The 22,484-nt window shown below is 39.3% G+C and overlaps 1 protein-coding gene across 2 annotated transcripts in view; it reads right to left on the reverse strand.

Moving 5' to 3' along the window:
* TAF2 (TATA-box binding protein associated factor 2) overlaps positions 1-22,484 on the reverse strand; it is a 127,016-nt gene that overhangs the window by 77,276 nt on the left and 27,256 nt on the right. Inside the window, exons 4-10 of one of the 2 annotated variants that reach the window (XM_019528103.1) lie at positions 12,056-12,174; positions 9,825-9,966; positions 9,234-9,465; positions 7,081-7,265; positions 6,406-6,519; positions 4,099-4,198; positions 2,722-2,807 (exon numbers count right to left, since the gene is read on the reverse strand). In XM_019528103.1, coding sequence (XP_019383648.1) covers positions 2,722-2,807; positions 4,099-4,198; positions 6,406-6,519; positions 7,081-7,265; positions 9,234-9,465; positions 9,825-9,966; positions 12,056-12,174 — 978 coding nt within the window. Of the gene's footprint in view, positions 1-2,721; positions 2,808-4,098; positions 4,199-6,405; positions 6,520-7,080; positions 7,266-9,233; positions 9,466-9,824; positions 9,967-12,055; positions 12,175-22,484 lie in introns of those variants that run through there. The other variant, XM_019528104.1, reaches the window with a different exon arrangement.

The following is a 22,484-nucleotide window of genomic DNA, read 5'->3' on the forward strand; positions in this document are numbered from 1 at the left end:
AAACTCCTGGACAAGCCAGTCTTGTGGAGGCCTCGATCTGCCCCCCCACCTCTTAAAAATAACAAAATAAAGGGATACATGAGCTGAAAAAACTTTGAGGTAGAAGGGGTACACTTGTTAAAAAAGGTTGAAACCCCTGCATTAATTGGTAGCTGTAAGCCTGTTATCTCAATTTTTTCTTTTCAATTGTCTCAAGAAACTACATGAATGAATATGCTTGTATTTTATGCTGTATATTGAAGCAAGTACTATATATGGATGGTAACCTTCACCAAAGATTGTTCAAAAGACCAAAGTTTGTAGGATGTGAGAGAATAAGGTATGAACAAAATCACCTTGTACACTGTTTCCTTTAGAAATTTACTCATACATGGCAGTTTCTTTTTCACCCCTTAAGATACAGCAAATCCTGGGAATTTGTGGCTAGCTGTGCTTTTGTTTCACTGTCTGAATTAGAAGAATTTGTGAAAAGCACTTTTTTGGAAAACAAATCTGTGCTTTTGAAAAGTAATGACTGAAGACAAACCTGTATCTTGGCCAAATTTTAAATGGTTGTAAAAGATGAGATCCATGCTAAACCTGAGCTTTCTGAATACTATTATTAACAAGTAATAGCTCAACAAGTGTTACCTATTCAATATTTGCAGCCATGAACATGACTGAATTACTTTTTCTCAAAGGGAACTCAAACATGAACATCTAATTAGCCATTTCCAAATTCCCACATGCACAAATTTTCATAAAATGACTTCATTCAACAGTCAAAGAGAAAAACTCTTCTGCCTGCTTTTTCTGATTTAATATAAGTTTTCTCCAAAAATCGTATCACATATGATTTAATTTTACATAAACAGAGTTTTATTCAACACTTTTAATTTAGCATTGTACTATTAGAGAGTAAATTTCCTATTTATGCTTTGGTACATAAAATCTGGTTGGCTTTTTGAAGTAAAGTATAAGAGATCTTCAATACTGATTTAATTTATTCGTAAGGTGAAAAACACCCAGCACTTTTATGAAGACCAACATCTTCTATAGTAACATTTTAACAAAAAAAAAGTTGTATTTGAATTTGGAGGCATCCACTTAAATCACAAGATCAAAGAAAGGTGTTAACTGGGTCTGCAGTTATGCAAAGACATTTGTTAAGAAGCTTCCTCATAATAAAAATAGAAATAAAACTCAACCAAAATTACAATAAGCATTCTTCCAGCCACTTTCAAAAAGCTGCAAGACATGCAAAACGTTGTGGACACACTCTTCATTATAAAAATATACTGTTCCCAACAAATATGAAGCACTTCCATAGTTAGCGATTGAAAAGATAATCTATATTCAAGGAAACACTGCAACAGATGTGAAAATAAACAACATAACTATAAACACACATACAGACACACATTCTTATATAGGATTATTAACCAGTCTGCTGAGCACAGGACTGCAGTAGGGACAGCAGAGGAGTATGAATGGAAGAACCCAGAAAAAGTTCTGACTTTATAGGTACTTGGAATCCATAAAATGTTAGGGTAATATTCTCAGATCATCATAAATTCATAGTAATTTCACTGAAACCAATGACATTATATCATAATAAATCAATCTGCCTTCTATTTAGCTCACTCTTAAAAAGCTTGCTGCATTTTTCTCAGCTTCTTCCAACACAACATTCATTTGAATTCAGTTTCTCAGTACAGGAGAACATGCTGGCGAAACAATACTAACTGCCAATTAAAAAAAACCAACCTAGACCAAAACCTAATTCAACACACCCTAATTTTTAGTTTAAGACAAACAAGGCTAGGAGACCTAAAATTAGACCAACGAGCTATGCCTTGTTTTTCAGAGTTGTGTGCAGCAAAGCCATCAAACTACTTTGCTTGCTTTACTACTCTAAAAAGAAAGCAGGACAGTGAATTAAATCAAAATTCAACTTTAGTAGACAGGCAAAATTGAGTAATAGCCTGGCAGGCATATTCAAACTGAATCTGTCAACAGCCAGACAGCCCTGTGTTTGCTGCTGAGGGTTTACCTGGCTGATAAACTAACTTTTAGATTCCAGTTCTCATTATGGAAAGCTGGGGTTTTTTTGTTTTTTTTTTTAAGGACACTCTCTTCAACTTTTAAGCAAGTATGTATATAATTGGCTCAATTGTGAAGCTTTCAATTTTAAAACAAAATTAAAATTTAGGTTCATATATACCTAAGAAAGTACTGTGTCAAACAATCCAATCCATTTATTGGCTTGTTATTAATAGTAGGTTTGTTTTTAATTTACATTTTCTAAATGAGGACAAAGTTTTATCATTAAAAGTTGTAAGATAAGAAGCAAAATCAGAAAAAGGGCAAAGTAAAAGACAAACAGCTATCAAATTCACAATTTATGCCCTTTAGAAACGTAAAAACTGACTTATCATTGTAAAAATAATTTTTAGATCCCTTTCCTCTCCTCTCTTGCTTTAGTGCTGAAAACAGATTTTCATACTGGGATTAAAGACATTCATTAAATATAATTCCCTTCACATTTTAAAAACTTGAGAAATAACAACATAATCATGTTAAAATATACTAGGACATACTTTATGAGGCCATTAATAAATATCTTGGACAGCTCAAGGCTTTGGCCTCTGGCCTTGTGCCTCACAAAACACCCAAAGAATATGTATTAATGGCCTCATAAAAAACACACCCTGTAATGACTTATGGCTTAAACAAACATACTTGTCTTTTTCTTTTCCTCCTCCAAATATTGGATGCAGTAAAACTCCACCAGTCTTCAGTTCATATGCCACTATTTGATCTAGTTCCTAATAAATGCAATATATAAAATGTAAAATGATTATTTAGGTAAGTAGAAGGTACTAAGTACAAAAACAGTGGAAAGCACAATAACAACCACTTCTTGACATTCAAGATCAGATGCAAAGAAATGAAATGATTTGAAATTATTTTACTAATTCCCTAAAAGAACTGCAAGGCTTTAGCTGGTGGCATTTACAAAATTAAACCAAAGAACAGACACCATTCATCATAACAGACAAAATAAGAGAACTAAGCAGAGCTAAAGCTTAGTATTTAACTGATAGCATAACACAAGGATGATGTTATTCGCTTAGTCATGGCATAAATGTCTCTGGATTACCTGAACTATACAAGCACGGGAATTCACCAATATCTGGGAATTAAAAAAATGTAGTTGCCAAAACAGATTATTCCTAGTCTGTCAACACCAGCTATGATTATTACTCTTCCATGAACAATACAAACATAGCGCTAAATCAGGCCATAGAGTCCTGTACCCTGTCTCCAAAACACGTTCAGATATCCTTTGAGAGGAAGGTACAAGAAAGTTGTAGGAAGAAGGTATGGAATTACCTGCTCTCAAGGAAAAACTTTTTCTAACGTCTATTGATTAAAGGTTACCTTATGCTCAGAAGCTTGATTTTGTACTACCCTGTCAAAAACTACTGGATGCAGTTGTATGTTATTACTGTGCATTTATACTGTCTTTTACAACTTCTGAGCTTTTCTCAAGCATGGATATTTAACGTGAGACAGAAGTACTGGAAAGGAGCTATGACAGAGTCGCATATAATAAAAGGAGTTACATAAGAAGCAATTCCTTCTGCATGACACTCCAAGTTTAACCACTGTGGTCTGACTTCACCAGGAGTTCTGATATGGACAAGATCCCAGGAACATGCAGAACTTACTGTAGAATGAGGCCTAACTTTTCTGTCTGTGAAGATGACACTAAGGAACCTGAAGAAATATGGCAAGAGTTTTTGCCCATACTGAATTTTAAATATATTACCTGCCCAAATTCATGAAGACAATCAAAATGGGGGAAACTGAACGTACAGCAGAAGAAATTAAAATGACTGTGCAAAGCATGCAGATACAGCTTTCTAGTGTTCTTTCATCTGTAAGTAATTTAAATATTTCACTTGTAATAGGGTAAAGAAATTTCAAGTAGAAATATGATTAAGAATGTCTGTTTAAATGATATGCATTCGCAACTTACATTTATTTTAATTGTGTCCTCTTAAGATTACAATGGCCAAGTAATTTAAAAGCAAATCGCCTTTGTTTTATTACCTGCTTAATCCAGTGGCGATATTCATTAACACCAAAGGTTTTTTTCATCCAAAGACCATAAATATATCCAGAGATTCCCTTTAAGACCCACTCATCTGACCTGCGATTAGGGGAAAAAATGCATAATACATCTTTGGACTGTATTTTGTAAGGTATTTTGAAATACCAAAGATAAGGTTTTGCTTAATCTTGTACTGGTGCATACATTTGAAATTATATAAAACTTTTCTGAGTTAGCAGGAGCCTGATGAGCTGTGAATTGATTTATGTAATATGGCACCAGGACAGGACTCATGAAATTACGGAGCCAGTGAAAACTGTGAACTTCTTTTAACCATGGGACCCTGTATTAAATCTTAAAAAAAATACTTATTTCACCTGAAACGGTAAGACAGATGCCCAAATGTCAAAACTGCTGCTAAATCCAGACAGCTGAATTATGGAAGAATCAATGTAATACAATGGGCAACATTCAGACAATGTAATACACCAAAAATTACAAAATTATCTTAAGTGTAGTTATTTACAGAAGTGGGCACAACACTATAAAGTATTGAATGGGCTTCCCTGCGATAGCAAAAGTAGAAAGAGTGTGGCAATGTTATGCATAAAAATAAGTCAACTACCTAAAGACTTGACCTCAACTTTTTTTTTTTTTTTTTATACCTACACATGACTTGTTTCTGTCTCACCCATCTGAGGTTTAGGTGAAGAATGGGACTGAAAGGCCTTCTTTAAGAAGTTTCTTCTGAGGAAGTATATGAAAGTGGAAATAAAGCTGCCTGATAAATAACTAGATGCTCAAGAACAGGAGTTCCAGTGAAGGCATAGAGATATGAGTGAAAAGGCAAAGAAACAGCTCTTTTGAGGGAGACTAAGACCTCATCATCCCAGAGATGTGCCACAGTTAGAGCCATCAATGACTGTTTGCAAGCAAAGCTAAGATACAGAAATGCAATTCACTGATTAAAACATCTTCTGATAGTCTGACCTGGACTAGACAGCCATAGATAGCCAAAATCCATGATGCAGACAAGGCTTTAGATAGGCACTGGGCACAATGTTGGGGGTAGAAGTATGAAACACTGTATTTTAAAATGGATGGCGTTATTGTGGCTCAGTTAATACAGGTTTCTCCCCTCCCAATCTAGACTTCCCCCTACTCATGTCTGATCCATCCTCCTAACCGTCAGCAGGTTCCATGTCCCAGTGAGCAATTCTGCTGTCCTGCAAGTACCCTTTCACATTCCAGTCAGGATGCTTCCTCCTCCACACTGCCTAGCTGTCAAGCAGGGGAGACTGTCTTTTTAATCTTAGTTGTGGTATTAGGCCCACCCAAGTCTGGTGACAACTGGTTGTGCTCAGCCCCTTAAGCTCTGAACTAGAGCTGAGATAGGATCACTTCTCGGCCTCTTGTGGGGCCAAATCAAGCGTTTTATCTACTAACTCTAACAAATGTAATTAAACACACAAAAAGCACATTCTTACCCCAAAGGCAATCAACCAATCCCTCAGACAAATTTCAAGTCCCTGCTCTTAGTGTGACAGCACCAGGCAACAAAAGGATTATAAAAAGTTTTTGACAGAGGGGAAAAAATATATTTTCCCCCTAATTTTACTTTCAAAGTGGCAGTCATTTCTGTGAAAGCTTTCCCAAAAATTCAGCCTAATATAGGCATGAACAATTCTACCCTAATTGTTGAATGTTTGGACAAAGTTATAAAGAAGCTGAAAAAAAGACCTTTTAACAGAAAGCACGGGGTGTACATGTGCCGCTATCAGGTCTGCTAGTACTGTGTAATTATTTTATTTTGTGCATTTCCAAGTGCCCAGAAGCTGCATTAACTAGCTATCACTGGTGGTACTTTGCCTTCTAAACCTCTTATTAACCCAAGCCAGAACTCATAGCCCCTGAGCAGCCTGCATCTCAAAAGGTAAGTAGAACCTTTCAGACCTTATTTACCATAACCCTTTTTTATGGTACTGTCCAATCAGGATCTGGTGTTCAATTTCGAGTTCTTAACGTTTACCTCCTTGATTAATTTTTTTGTTTATCTGATCATGTAGCATAGGCTAGATCATATTACTTTGTAATAATTATATAGCTATTTCTATTTCAGAAAGAAACCAAACAATGTCACTTGAATTTCATTATGCTGACCTCAGCATCAGAGGGACTTGCATTATTTCTTCTAAGGATACTGTTTCACTTGCCCTTAGAGTAAAATACAACATGCAACTTATACTTCTGAAGTTTGGTCCAGTTACTGTTACCATTTTGTATATATTATTGTTTAAGATACTCACCAGGACATTCTGGATATGAAGCAGCCAAAAAACTGCTGGGCCAGAGCTTGAGCTAAGCATCTCCTGGTTAGCGGAGTCTCATCTATAATCATTGCACTGTGTAAAAGGTTTGTACTGGGCCCCAAAAGACAGAGAGAGAGAAAGGAATGGTATAAAGATAATGGCCAAGAAAAGAGGCCTATTTTTGAACAACCAAAACAAATGAAACAGAATTGATACTATAATTTGGGAATTTGGAAATTCTCCACTCGTTGCATATACATTTTTAATGAGCTACTCACATACCTGCAATGTTTAGTTCCTACATGCAGAGTACACTGTCAAACTGCTGCAGTTTAACATTTTCTTAAATATTATGCGTGACAACATTTCTAGTTACAGAAAGTAAAATTTAACCTGGCAGTATTTTTTTTTAAATCTACTGTCCTTACTTAAAAAAAAAAAAAAAAAAGACAAGGAACTTCTTTTATAAATCAATAATACGAATAAATGCCAAAATATCCAAACCTAGGTGCTTCAAGTCAGGCTAAGACACACCTATTTTAAGCTATACATTTAGGTTCCAAACTTAAGGAAACAACCTTTGAAGTTTTACTCTAATAACCAAAAAACCTAAGGAACTGTGGAGTTGCTCTCACAGCACAACTCTTAACACACATAGTTTTTAACACTAACCTAAAAATACTCATGGAGGCATAAGCAGCTACTTCAACATATGCTTCATCTATGAAAACAGTCTTGAAACAGGAGTAAGGATACCGGCATGTAAGGATCTCCTCATAGAATTCAAAAACTTCGTGAAGGTATGATGTAGTGTGTTTGAGCAACGGGAGAAGTTGTGGTAAACAAAAGTGAGTTACCTAGAAACAAGAGATATGAATTTGTAACCAGATACTTTTTTACCAAAATATACCAATTCAGAAGCAAAATGTTTTAAGGGTAAAAAACCCAAGAAAAATGTTGCCAAAGAAATTTAACAGAAACACATGCTTTTCAAACTGTGGCAAAAGGTATCTAGGAGGAAAAGAAAACCCTGTTGCAAATCCTAAATATGAGAGGAGAAAAGAATGCATACAGAAGTACTAAATCAAAGTGCAGAGGTATGCAGTACTATCATTTCAAAGGCTGGCCCACTCAAACAGGTAAATTTTGCACTGAATACTGAAGGTCATTCACACTAGCTATTTTGGACCAGGAAGAGATGAAGAAATATTCCAAAAGATTTATACCTACTATTGTCTATTATTTAAAGGTATTAAAAATGTATTCAATTTTCCAAATCAGGTGCCTTGAACACTACCTGTTACCTTTTAGGGTGGCAAAAGGCAAAATGATTAATCATGTAACTGATAAAGACAGTGATAGCCAGTTACCTTACCAGTTACTGTTTAGTCTGTAGGACAGGACACAGTTGGGCAAGGAAGGGGGAAAGGAAAGCCACACAGTGCCCCAAGCAGGAATGGGAAGGAGGTACGGAGGGAGGGATGCAAGGGGGATTAATATTCGTAGCCTGAGGTTAAAAAGGAAAACAGAAAGCAGCCTAATGACTCATCAATTAAGCAATTTGCTGCTCCCTCCCCCCAAAAGCCCTGGAAGCAGGTCCCAGCAGCAGCTGTGTCCCAGCTGCAGTATTATCCATTAACCAATACAATTAGAGAAGGTTAAACAGATAATTATTTAATGATATTTATATTCCTCCTACCTTTCTTTACTCAACAGTAATTTTTGCTTTCTTTTTGACATTTACAGATAGCTGCAAGTCCATCAAATGTTGCTATTGTTAGTTTAGCTTCAACCACATCCTCATCCCAGGCAATCATCTTTTATGTTACCGTTGGTTCCCTAGCTCACTAAAAGTTACCACATCACTAGAAACTACAGACCAGAATCACGTCTAGTGAAACACCACCGTCTCCAATAGAGTTACCCCAGGTGTTGGGGTTTTGAACAGTATTGCTAGCCTTCAGATCAATCACTTCATAAAAAGTGTATGCGTTTCTTTATTATTCAACATTTGTCAAATTGCTTTAACTGACTTTAAAAAAAAAAAATGGCATTTTACCTAGATTTTGAAAATTTTTAACAATATTTTTTATAGTTTTTACATCACTGCATGTAAAAGGTACCAGACTGTGAGCACAGAAGACTGAAGTGATGTTACCTGTCAGATATAGAAGATACCCATTGTGAAAGGGCACATGGAAGAAAGTCCAGTTAGTACAGAGAAAAAAAGCGAAACATAAAGACACCCATCCACCCACCCAATTGTAGGGCTACGTGGGGAAAACACTGAAAAAAGATTTGTCTCCTAGGTGGTACGGTGCATTCATGAAGGATGAGGGCCCTTCTGTCTTTGATGAGGTGTATGTGGGTGGTCCCACAAAACATTTTGTAAGCTGACAGCAGTCTGGTGATCCAAAATTTTGGTATAAAACAATACATATTTTTGTGCACGTGGACAATACTCCATAGTGAAAGGGAATTTTGTGTCCAATGTATTTAACATAGCAACCAAAAGTCACTAGTAGCCTACCACAGCATGGCCTGGATTTTAAATGATTTTTGACAAGTACCTTCTTACCACTTCCAAGCAATCTAGTCCTCTAAAGTCTACCATGCTTATAAACATTGTTTTAGTTCACTTAAAATGTTACTTCAGAAATATAAAATACAAAATACTATGGATCTTAAAAGGTAGTGCTAGAACAGCAGCATGATACAACTGCATAAATGGAGGTTAATGCTGCATAACTTCTTTACAATGATATTTGCTACTGGAAGAAAAATAAAAATTACCCAATCTCTAAAAAGAAGTGTCTGAAGATTACCTCATGCATGTATGGATCAACAAGAATTTCAAAAGGTCCTATGGCCAGTGAGATGTTAGAAGCTGCAGTTGGAATAGTCAACATATAATGAAAGGTCTTCTTTCTCATATCATGGGTATACACTGTTTCTACCAAATCTCCATTTGAAACAGCCACCATAGCAGCATCTACCGTGTATTCCAGTTTCCACGTACACAGTTCAGAGTATGAATCAACACAAGGAAACCAAAATCTAGAAAGAAGATTGGGAAAGTAAAAACAAATTAATAAGAAATTGCAGCATAGTGTTCTTTTCCAAATACTTTATGCTTTGCAGGCAGACATTCCAACTTTTACTCTCCATCAACTTCACATAACTCTTGCCAGGAATGGAAGCTTGTTTGGTATCATTTCCTCCTAGCTGTCATGAAGATTTTAAAAATCTCCATTGATTCAGTTGGTCTCAGCTTTTCACTGTTAAATTTACTCTGAACAGAAGTTTGAGATTTATCATTTGACGTTTTTCATATGAAATTAAATTAAAATTTAAGCAAATCTCCCTAAGTTACATGTTAAGACATTTTAGACACTAGAACATTGAAAGACTCTTACCTGGTAGAATTTTGATAGCCACAGGAAAAAACATGAGCTCCTCTCTCTGCCATGCTACCTTCCACGTTGGGCACGACAAAATGAAGACCTCCCTTTGGCTGATCCAGAGAAAAATTTATGTGCACCTTTAGGACTTTTAACTCTGCAGCAGTAAGACAGCAATCAGTGTGTGTATATGTATATTTATATAATGTACTTTGTACAAAATGTACGTACAGAAAACACTTACTTAGGGCTCACTCTCTCAAGTTGGTTGCCTTTTATTCTTCACTTCAATGAAAGTTAAAAAACAAAAATCTACAAGCTCATGCCCTTTAAATATTTCAATACAATTTTTGAGTTGTGTGTTACTCAAACCCACCAGTTAGGTTTTCATCTCATTTTTCCATAATACCTTCCACAAAGGATTCTCTACCAGGTTGCCACCAGATCCTTTGAAGGGTGCCACATGATGTGAGAAGGTAATTGAGGGGCAGAGCGATAAGCAGGTAAGTTATGTGGATAAGCCAGGCTTAGGCTTGTCCCTGCCTGGATGATTCTGCACCCCTACTGCCCAGCTCTCATGGAAGCTCTGCAATACATACTGTATTTACTCCACTGTAAGATAAGGGGTTCCCCCCACCCCAATCAGCATGGGGCAAAAAAGCTCCCCGTCTTACATTCACATGCAAGGAAACCTCATTATATACACTATCTATCACTAAAATGCTGCCAAAAGCAGCATCTGTTCAGTAATGGAAACCATCTATGAAGCTGATTAAATGCAACCAACACTGAGGAAGACTATAAGACATGTAACCCATTAGTGCAACTGATCTGAATAAGAAGTACCCATTGGGCTCAGTCCCACTGCACTCAACCCCCCTCAGCACTGACTTTGTAAAGTCACAGTGAGCCACTAAACAGAATACATTTCAACTTCTCCTTCACTGCAACAGCTGAGCTGTGCCTTTCTTTTCTATATCCAATGATTCCTGTCTCTTCACCACCCTTAAATGTCTGGCAAATATCACCAATCAGGGCCCCAAACAGCTTACTCAGAATTCCTCCCCCATCCCCAATCTTAGCCTGCCATATACGATTAGTGTGGCCCTACCCTCCATAACATGGGTCTGGATGAGGCTGACCTGTGCTTCATCTACATATACATTTTTGGAGGATTCCAAGACTCATGACAAGAACACCTGGTTCCAAGCGTAAGTGGGGGGCTGATTAGCACATGAATCCTTTGTGCAGGGTAGTATCTGGAATACACACACATATTAAGCAGTGCTGGGCTATGGGGACATCATAGCTTGAAACACTGTTTACTCTACTGGGGCCCAGTCCAATGAAATATCTGGTAAATCATGAGCCTTTTGGCTTTGGACTAATATCGTGCATAGTTTGTACTATATATAAGCATAGACAAGTGCTGCTTAAAAGTGTGTTTATGGAGTACCTGTGCTAAAACTAGCAGCAGTTTCAAAAAAGGTAACCCACAGTAATTTGCCTATATGCAAATTACCCCTGGCATGTTTATTTAAAAATTAGTGTTTTCCAGTTTGCTCCTAACTTCCATGTGAAGGAAGAGCAGGGTTTGACAGCAAGGGGCGGAGCAAGGAGGGAGGGTGCTACAGGGAAAGGTGGGGGAAGCAGAGGACAAGAGGGGCATCTGACCTGCCCCCCCAAAAAAATTATTTTCCCTGATATAGTAGTAGGAGGGGAACAAATTTAAGGCAAACCTCCAATAATTAGATTCTAGACCTGGAAAATTATAACAAATGTATAGATTTTCCATCTATAAACCTAATTATTGGGGGATCATCTTATATTGGAATAAATACAGTCAATTGGTTTCTGAAACTGGATGCCACTCAATTTACGGAAGTGTCATTATGAAAATGAATAGCGTTAGAAAACAAAAACTAACAGGGATTTTGCCTAACAATCTTTCCTAACAACTTTTCCTAACAATAGGAAAAGTCTATGTAGTTGGGACAAGAAAGGCTGTTTTTGTTTTCTGATGGTATTTATTTTACAATGATGCTCTCATGTACAATGTTCAGCCGAGTTGTTTCTATACCTTCTAAAAACACATGGGGGGGACTACTTTGAATTTGGGGGGGAGGGGGGTTCATGTGACATGCATCAGAAGCCCGTCCAATTAAACTCATAAAGTACTTGTGTGTTATTAATATTCATTTAAATCTGCCTAGGCATTAAATTTCAACATTGTCTCTATGCTTTACCATCAACATGCTTCCACAGCTCTGATGGAACCTTAATGCAGAGTTCTCCATTTCCAGCATCTGGGTCCACAGCACTGACTGCAGCAGCATAGGCATTGGAAAAATAGTTGAGATTTCGCCTACACAAAAGAAAAATACTTATGACCTGTAATATTAAGATGATTTCTATTAAATACCATAACATTTCATGTTTTCTGGTTATGTTTCAAACAACAATGCTACTTCTGGGAAAATGAGACTCATACACTTTTATTAAAAAGTATATAAAAGGAGAAAAATGTCTACTTTTAAAACAAACAGAATCCAAGCATTTTGATTGTTACATAAAAGTAATTATTCACCAACATAAGAGAATTTCTAAGATCAACACATTAAACCATGAGAAAAATATTCATGTTGTTCTTGGGTTGGTTTGGGTTTTTTTTTGTTTTTTTTTGGGGGGGGGGGGGTTGGTAAGAATATGATTTTACAAAACAGGAACCTAAAATAACATTTCTATCTTAATATTCAGATGCTAAATAAGCGATCTTTTTAAGTGATTGAGCATGAGTGACCTTAATGAGCACTGCAAGGTGTTCAGCATTTTTTAAATTTCAAGCTTCTCAATATTGTCGCAGGACTAAATTCAGGTACCTCTTTTTGATACTCTAGCCCAGGTCTGTCCAACATGCGGCCCGCCATGTGGCCCACCAAACTATTTTCTGAGGCCCAAGGTGCTGTGACAGGAAATGAAAGTAAACACTGTTTACTTTCGTTCCCACCCTTGTCCCTGCCCCAGCCCCTCAGCAGCTTCCTAATGGCTGCTGAAGGGCTGGGGAAGGGACAAGGTTCCCACACGCACCACGACAGTTTAACATGGCCAACGCAACGCGGCTCCTTTCCTCCCCCCTCATTTCACAGTGTCCATTCCTAGCCCTGCCCCTCCCTTCCTCATTTGCATGCTATTCCCCTCCCTCATTGCAGGGTTTCCCTTCCTAGCCCCACCCTTCCCATCCTCATTTGCATGCCGGCCCCACCCTGTGCCAGTCACCACTGGCTGCACAGGCTGGAGCAGGTTGCAGTACAGGGGGTGGGTGGGTACGGGAGACGCGGATGCTGGCTCAGAGGGATGCTGCGGCTGGGCCAGCGGGAGATGCTGCTGCTGCGGCTGTCGGGGCAGGAAGCCAGCGCCGCTCCCGCCTCCCCCCGTGCCTGCAGACATTGCACTGCAAGAGGCAAGTCATGGGCCCTGGGGAGGGAGGGAGCCCCGCTGGTCGGGCTCAGGCTGTCCTGGGGGAGAGGGAACAGGGGGGTGTCCCTGCACATCCCATACCCCCCCCCCCACAGGGTTCTCCCACATCCCCCGGGCTGCTGAGCCCAGGTGTGCAGGTGTGGAAGCATCATCGAGGCCGCCCAGGTGGCAGGAAGGACACAGTGGGGACAGGCAGCACCCCTTGACCCCTGCACCCCAAGGCCGCAGCCGGACTGGACAGGCCGCGCAAGCACCTGCTCCTGCCCCCCCGGCTGGATGTCACCCTGAGAGAGTGCCTGCAAACAAGAAATTAAAGATCTGTGATGCATTTCAACCAAGTATTTGAAAACAAGGAGGCATGAAACCGTGATAATAGAAAGCTCTGCTAACCTTTGGAAAAATCAGATCCCTGCAACAATTCTCTGGAGTAAATACAGCACGATGTCAACAGAGGTTTTGCATTCAAAAACTATTTTTACCCCTTTGCAAATTGTGACTTTCCACAAAGGCAGGGAATTAAGGGTGCAGTGGGGTGGTATGCTCCCCTCTAGCACTGCTAGGGGGTTGTTTAAAATAAAACAGCGCCACCAGACCCAACTGTTTTTATTTTGGATTTTAAACCACTTTTCCAGACCCATTTCATTGTCACTTCCTGCAACTTCATCGGTGTCAAACGTCATGTGACATCACTTCCTGATGTGATACTGCTTCCTGTAAGGTCTTTGAATATGACTTGCTGGCCCACTGGGTGATAAAAAGTTCATGATCTGGCCCCACATTCAAAAAGGTTGGACACCCCTGCTTTAGCCCTCATAAAATCTATTTTAAAAATATGTCTAATCAGAGACTGAGTTTCCTTGCCTTCATGAATACAATACGTTTTTAGCATGGTTATGGTCTTTTACTCTGCTTTGGTTGATGGACACCAACTGTGATATTTACACATTACAAAATGTAGTGAATTTTTACAGCTCAGGCTTTAACCCACAAAAGCACAGGGATGTAGCAAGGAAGGTTTAGGATTTAAACCTTCATACTTAAAAGGTTTAAATCCCACAGCTAGAGTCACTGTTTAAAAATCAAAACTCCACTATCTAGCCACAACAAAACTGCATTGTTAATGCTACCCTATCTGCATCCTACTCTGCTTCAATACCAGAAGGTAGACAGGTATGAGTTAGCATGATTTTGTGGTTTTATACAATACCTTTCACATTTCTTCAAAAGAGGGTGTTACTTAATCTCTAAAGACAGGAAGCACTTTCCCCAGTTAATTTCCTCCACTGAAATGTTTTAAATGTCTTATAAGCTCTATGCACAACTCCATTCCATAAAAGGATAATATTTTAAATTTCTCACCATCTTTCACGCCAGAAGTATTTTAAATATGTAAAAATATACCACTGGTGAAACCCAGTCACTGTGGGGGGGCACAGGGCTGCAGCCAGGAAGAAAGCAAGCCTATGGAACACTGTACAGCGGGGCAATAGAGAATTTTTGGCTATAGAGACCAAAGCAATCCTCCTCCTAAAAGGGCCATGGAATCTGAAGTCCACAGAAAGTAGACATGACCTCATTTTAAAGCTTTACTTTTATCTGAACCCACTCCCTACCCACCACCCACATAGCAAATGACACTGAAACCAATTTATTGAACCCGTACCTGAAGGAGTGACAGGGTAAGAATTGTGCTAGCATCATCCACGGAAGTCTAATTATGTCAAATATGAAATTTTAAATCCCAAAGTTTCCCCATTTGCAACTTAGCTAGAACACTGAGACTGTTTCTTCACATGAACCTTGACCTTCGGCAACACACTGCAACATCATCAGCAGGACTGAGAACATTTGGAATGGTAAGCTAGACTACTTCGCTTGGTAGCTGCTCATCTCAGACAATTAGAGAAAATGGGAAGCTCCCATTACAGAAATGTCAAAATTCCACAATTTCAAACAATCAACTTTCCCCTGTACAGAGGTTCAAGTGTTGGACTGCATTTAAAAAGATAGGTCTTGCACTCAACAAACACCCAGCCACAAGAACAGTCTAAGTATGCTGCATGAGACAATTTAATTATGCTCATCGCTCATAGGTTAATGTCTCTGCAAGACTAGGGGCAAAAAAACAAGCACTGTATAGAAATCAATCTTTGTATCACATGATTTTAATGTCCTGGAGGAGCACAATGTAATAATTATGCCAAGTCACTTCTAACAGAAAATAACAACTAACAGAAGTGTTAACTTTAATGATAATTTTAAGATTATTCCTTTAAAATTTAATTCAATGTAAATCCAATCCTGAGAACGTTAACATTTTCTGCCTCCAGTGATTCCTTTCCAGTACATCAGTGAGAATTTCCTCAAATTTGAGGGTCTGTGGTGAGCTTGTGGTTACATTTTAAATACCAATGAATTCACAAACAGGAAAAAGTTATAATTATATAACAAAAATATTGACTCTTAAGATCAATGCTTGCTAATATTGTACATGAGCCAGGCTATTTGGTTCATTCTTTTATTGTGCAGATGTGCAGGAGTCCAAATCTAAGGGGTGACTCGTTAGAAAAAGGAATCTATTCGTGCATTTGTACTATAGATCAATCTTTTCATGACTTGGCTTACTCTCTACAAACCAGATATGGTTGTTTTGATAAGTACAAATATGAAAGCCAAAAATTATAGCTTAGGAAATAACAATACATGGTTCTCATTTACCAAGGTAAATCGACTGTGAAAGAGTAATATACATTCATTTTTTTCTGCTGAGACATGATTTACTGTTCAGAAACCTCATCCAGGAACACTAATAACTAACACTCAGCCATGTTCCTACTGACTTGAATGGAAGTGTGGCTGGGGCTGGTGAGATTTTGATTTTTAATGCAATCCTTAATTATAAATCTTGGCATGTGATATTTCTGCAGCAACCCTCAAGTTCACTACACCAGTGCTACTAAGATGCTTTGTACAATAGTCTCTGAATGTTAAATACCCCTGAACTGAAGATTCACCTGGTCTGTAGTTCTTTGTGCCCCCTTCTTCCCCCTTTTTGAGGGGAATTACACTGGCCCTTTTCCTGTCCTCTGGTACCTCACCCATCTCCTATGACTTCATGGATATTATTACCATGGGCTCTGTGATCTCCTTTACCAGTTCCTTCTGTACCCTGGAATAAAGTTCATCTGGCCCTGCTAATTCAATTTCAGTCAATCGGACACAGCAAATGCTCTCTACCTCTTTTGTTATGTCATCCTTCAGCTTGTCCCCTTCCTTATTGAAATAATCCTTATTAGGTGTCTGACTGGAGCTTGACTTTTTTATGAAGACTGAGGCAAAGTAACTCAAAATGCATTTGGGTAAAGACTGTATATGTGGGATTATTTTTGTGAACGAAAATATGAACACTTTTAATTAATTAGAAGAAATAAGACAAAAATGTTACCAACTGGGAACCAATTCACAATTTTTGTAGAACAGGACGTGGACACATGTAACAACTAAACTGTTCCCAAATGTCACTGATCGGAAACAGGATCACAGTTGTGTGAACTACATTAGAAGTGTCCACCTGTACAGCCCCCTAGCACTCTGTGTAGCATGGTCACCTTTAAGCATTTAAGTGCTGAGGCTCTAACACCAGGGAGTAAGCACCTGGCACAGAATGCCATGAAGTGGGTTAACTGGGGGTGGGGGAGGAACTTGTACCCAGTGCTTTGGGGATAGGTGACTTATGGACAGGAGTACTTTCATGTTTCTGCTTTCCCTTCCCTCCGAAATACAAGTTCAATAAACTTCAATAGTTCATGCCTGATTTGGAATGGCCGAGTGGCATATGGGATACAGGAGTGCCGGATACTTTGGGTCAGAGATTCTCAAAATTTTGCACCTGAAGGGCTATTTCAAAAGGGGCAATACCAGCTAGTGGGCCACAAAGTGGGCTCATGGGCCATATCTTCAAAATCCCTGGCTTAACTGTTCAAAAAAGTACTACTGGGCCATATCAAAGCAACTCAAACACAACATTTAGCCTGCAGGACCCTGCACCAGAAGACTGGTGAATCCCAGAACATTTTGTGCCGGGACCATATTGTTTTTAATGTACATGGTAACAGACCTTCTGATTTTTTTTTTTTAAAAGTATGAGTTTCAGATGATGAACAAACTAAATGGGTTTTCTGCCACCTTGTGTGCACTTAGGAAGGAACCTTTGGAATAGCAGTACCTCCTACAACACTGTTCAGACATACTGTTCAGACAAACTGTTCAGACAGTCTGTAAAACTTATATAATCAACACTTTTGTGGATGTCAAAAACGCTATTATGGCTTGGAAACTAAGATGACTTATGTGAAAGGAAACTATGTCTTACAAAATTAAATTCAACAGGTTTGGGTTTTTTTAATTGTTTTCTGACAAGGTGCTGCTGCTATGTTGATAAGAAACCCACCGTTTGTTTGGACCGATGCACTAATTTATGGCAATTTGTAACATTTTCTATGAGTCCCAGATTTAAAAACAAGTTCAGGCTAGATGTTTTTGATCACCCAGCAAAAGAAGCAACAGGCAGGAACCAATTATCAAATACAACAACGCAAGTACATGCTGCATCTTTAACAATACTGAAAACTTGACATGGCAAACTTACATATCTTTCTGTGCAGAGCCCGTTGTGACCAAACATACAAATATCTTTTCAACTGGAAACTCCACTAGATCTCACACTCTTGTTCAAGAAGCCGAAAATAATTTTACTGCATTAAGATGAAGACACTCTTGGTTCTGCTCAACTCCCCTAGCTATGTTCCTTTTGTTACAAAACTCTCTTGACCTATTACTGTTCTGGATGCCTAAAATGCACCTATTACAAAGGAGACAAGGCCCCTGGTAGTATCAAAGGGCTTAGTATACTATTATTAACCCTACATATCACTCTGTTCTTCTTCTTAGGTCATCAATCCAGGTTCAAAATTAGGGTGATTTTTAGCTCATGTGTTTTGCTGTTGATCTTGCAGCAATACACATGAGCTAAAAATCACCCTAATTTTGAACCTGGAACGAAGCACAGTTCACTTACACTTGTATCGCTACAAAAGTGTGAAGATGTAACAGTTGCATCATAACAGCATCATAACAACTTATCCTGGTAATACAATTGTTGTATTGGTCTAAAACCAGTGGTTCCCAATCAGCACACTGCTGCGGCCCATGCGATGTCCTGTTCAATGGATACACAGGAAGTAAGTTGTGTGGGTGCAGCCCACAAAACACATTTAGAGCTGCAAGTGTGGCCCACTAAAGCAAATAAGGTTTAGACCAGTGATGCTCAACATCCAGCCCAGGGGACAAATCTGGCCTGCAAGGCAGTGTCATCTGGCCCACTCAGCTCTCTACAGGTCCAGAAATTTGGCAATGGGGAGCAGTAACAGCATTCATTTCTGTGGCTTCCACAGGTGTGGCAATTAATGCTGCTATTACTCCTCTACTACCAAATTTCCAGACTGTTGGGAAGCTTGGCAGACCAGATGACAGTCTTGTGTGTTGACACACGGGGCCTAGCTGTGGATGGATTCATGTATGGGGCTGGGCCATGAACTAACCCCACATACAGAACTCACACTGGATCCAGCCCATGGACTAACCCCATACCCAGAGATGACCCAAGCAGGGTGTGGGGCCCAGGGTAAATCAGCCTGTAGGCAGCCCTTTCTCCACGTGCCCTGGACATGAAGTCAGCAGTGGACTGGAGGGGGCGGGGGCCAGGGGCCAGACACAAAGCTGACTGCAGTGCTGAGTCGTCATGGCTGCTCCACCCAGCTACGTGGGGCCCCCCCAAAGCACAGGGCCTGAGGTGGTCACCCCAATTTGCTCCCCCACAAGGACAGCCCTGCCCATGCCACTCATGCAGCCTGAGGGACTGAAAGGTTGAGCACCACCGCCCTAGATAAGCAACTTTTCACTAAAAGCAGGCCAAAATTAACATAACTATCCAAAAGGCAAGACAGCTAGGACTAAAGGACAAAATTCTTCTCAGCCAACAGATCATTCCTATCTAAATGAATGGGTTGTCTAGATTTAAAACTAAGCCCTATGGTAGCCCTATGGGTTTGACCTGTTTGTTGCCTAGGGCTTAGAAAATTTTTCAGCTTGAACAACAGGTCAACCCATATAGTCGATGCCAAAAGCTCTACCCTCTTAAAATTCTGTCCTCCTTCATATTAACAGAGCCAGAGGCTTAATTTGGCTGTAGAAGACTTAATCCTTGTGGAAAAAACAACCATGAGAAGGGAAATAAAATGTTTAAGATGCTCTACAGCATTACTGCCACTTCCTAGCAAACTGCCTCCTATTCCTACCAAGTCCCTGTCACCTTCTCAGAGCTATACTGGAATCCCCAATGCCCAGATAAACCCAGCCTGGCTCCTGCCAGCCTCCACAGCCACTTCTGCCAACCCTGGACATCATGGGATCAATCTGACGGCCCAATGCCCTCTCCCTCTTGTAGACAGGGTGCTTTAGTGGGGGTTTTTGCCACTTTGATCTAATAGCCAATTGAATCAATGAGAAAGAAAACTGCTAAAAAACCCCGTTGAAGCACCTGATCAATACAGACACTGCAAGAGCTGGGTTGAATTAACATACAGCTTCTTCTGGGAAAGTGCAGCGCTTTGGGATCTGCAAACAGCCAAAGTATCTGCTTATATGCCAAAATCGACTTAAAAATTACAACACTATCCTAACAGTTTATTTTGCACAAACACTCAATGTGCAAGGATGCATCTTTAATCTCCATGGCCAAAGAAAAACAAGCTATCCCAAGGAGTGAAAATGTTGAATATTATCATCATCACAGTGAAAACAAGCAGTGACCAACTTAATTTGATGGTCACAGTCTAGTTTCAGAATAGAGGAAAACACTGCAATTGCTACCACTGATAGTAGTTTCTTTATCAAGGCCAAGGACTATTTAAACAGGGAGGCCAAACTGCATTATTGCTCCTAGACCAAGTCCCCTTTGACAGGATTGAGGCATGCCAGAAGGTATCCATTTGTGCTTCTGTACGTATGTGAAAAGTCTCTGTTTTCTATCCCAGCATAAGACAATACATTTGCTGGTTTGGCTCAGAACTCATCAAATCCTGCATCACACCTGCACCAATGCTCAGTAGCTGATATTTCAATGGCAGGACTTCACACAACTTAGGAACACACTTGAAAGCTGAAAGCCATGACAAAGGACAGGGAAATTCTACAATGTGCTCTGCAGAATGAAACACAATGACCCTTGCCTTGTGTAGCTAAAAGTATCAGAGGAGTCAGAAGAATAACAGGCTTAAAAAAAAATGTAGCTCTAGTATGACACCCTGTGGTAGTGGTATCCACAAGCAGCCCACATCCTCTGCAAAGCAGTGTTGCATTTAAATGCAATGCACTCCCATGTCATTCAGTGTTCTTGCACATGATGCTAAGAAAAGTTTGACTTAAGTTTCCCTGTGGCCACTATAGATATAAACACCAGTCAAACACACTATTTTCTATTTAAGTAAGGTCAGTTCTTTTAGCAATCACCTAGGTGATCCTGCTATGAACATTTTCACTTCATTCTTTTCAGTTCTGATTAGCAGTATATCTTTTTTAATAGAAGGTAACAATAAGAGGAGAAGTTTCCAGATATTGTATTGTTCCATGGTATCATTATTAGCATTGTTTTTGATCCCCTGTAGTAATACAGCTGACCAGACTGATATCCTTAAATGCTACTGTGTAGTTATACTTTTACAAAATTATGTATAGATGACAAGCTTTTCTTTCAGAGTACTTTGCGCATCTGTAACAAGTACACTGTACATTGTAAAGAGAATTTTCAGATTTGGGCACATAAGAATAGTCTGATTTTTAGAAATGCCAAACACCTTACCACTCAATGAAGTTGACGAGATTTCTGGCAACTCTTGCCATGCTGGAAAATCGGGATACATTTCTCTAGGTCCCTAACTCTATGTATTCACATATGACAGTTTTGGCCAACATTAATTTATATCAAATTTTACTTAAACTCAGTCTACCTTCTCAGCGTGTTTATATTTAACAGGAATTTCTCACAAAGCTGCACAGATGTGCCAAGCAAACCAATAAAGCTGCCATAAGCAAGATTGACCAGTTTGCATCTCACTTCCTTCTCACAAAATCATTAACACAAAAAAAACAAGAGATTGAAAGCTTTACCGGTTGCACAAAAGTTGGATGATGAAACCAGTTAAAGGCCAAAAATCAGGGAAAATAACTCTGTCACTCCATCCTTCTGGTCAGGGATTGAAGAGCACCACTTTGTCTATCTCTACCTGTCTGCTGGGTTTTACTTTTGGCTTCCTACCTAGACAGTGCAGTTTCAACCCAAGACTGCTGGGCCATGCTGAACAGGAAATATTTAGGTTCCATTGATTACAAAACCAAATTCCTAATGCATTCCAAGATTAAAACAAACTAGTTAGTCTTTTAAGCAGTTTTTAATCTAACCAGATTTTGTTCTGTATCCTTAAGAGGCCCGTGGAGAGTCTTTATCAAAAGTTTTTGGAAAATTCAAGGTATCTATATTCACTACATCATTTTTATCTACCATTATTATTTTCAGTGGGCGCATCTACACACACCCCTATTGCCCATTGTTACTACGCCAACATTTTAGTACTTCCTTTTGGTAGCACTAAATGACAATGCAGTAACAGCCCATACCGGGCCATCCATGCGATGCAGTTATTTTTAGCTGCTACATTGCCATAGCAACATGCTATATCAAAGGACATGTCACTACAGCGACTTAGCTGTGGCATAACTGTTTTTGCCCACCAATGCTATGCTGCCGTAATGCATTGCTATGGCGACGTAATGTCACATGTAGACGTGTTCAGCATTATCTTAAAAACAAAGTCAGTGAGGTGCAATCCTCCTTTCTTTGAGAAGTTCTGAAGACCTTATGCTCTGATACATAGAATCATAGAGAGGTAGGGCTCCAAGGCACCTTCATAGGTCATCTAGTGCCCTGTCCAACCCCCTGCCAGAGGCAGGATTATCCCTATCCAAACCATCAAATCTATTATCTAACCTCTTCACAAAACTACAGTCAACCCAAACACAACCGCAAAGCATAACAGCCTAACCTGCCACAACTAAAGCAGAGGGACCATGGCAGCCAATGGC

This window comes from Gavialis gangeticus, unplaced genomic scaffold (assembly GCF_001723915.1).
Source record: "Gavialis gangeticus isolate Ggan-Ray unplaced genomic scaffold, GavGan_comp1, whole genome shotgun sequence".
NCBI lineage: Eukaryota > Metazoa > Chordata > Crocodylia > Gavialidae > Gavialis > Gavialis gangeticus.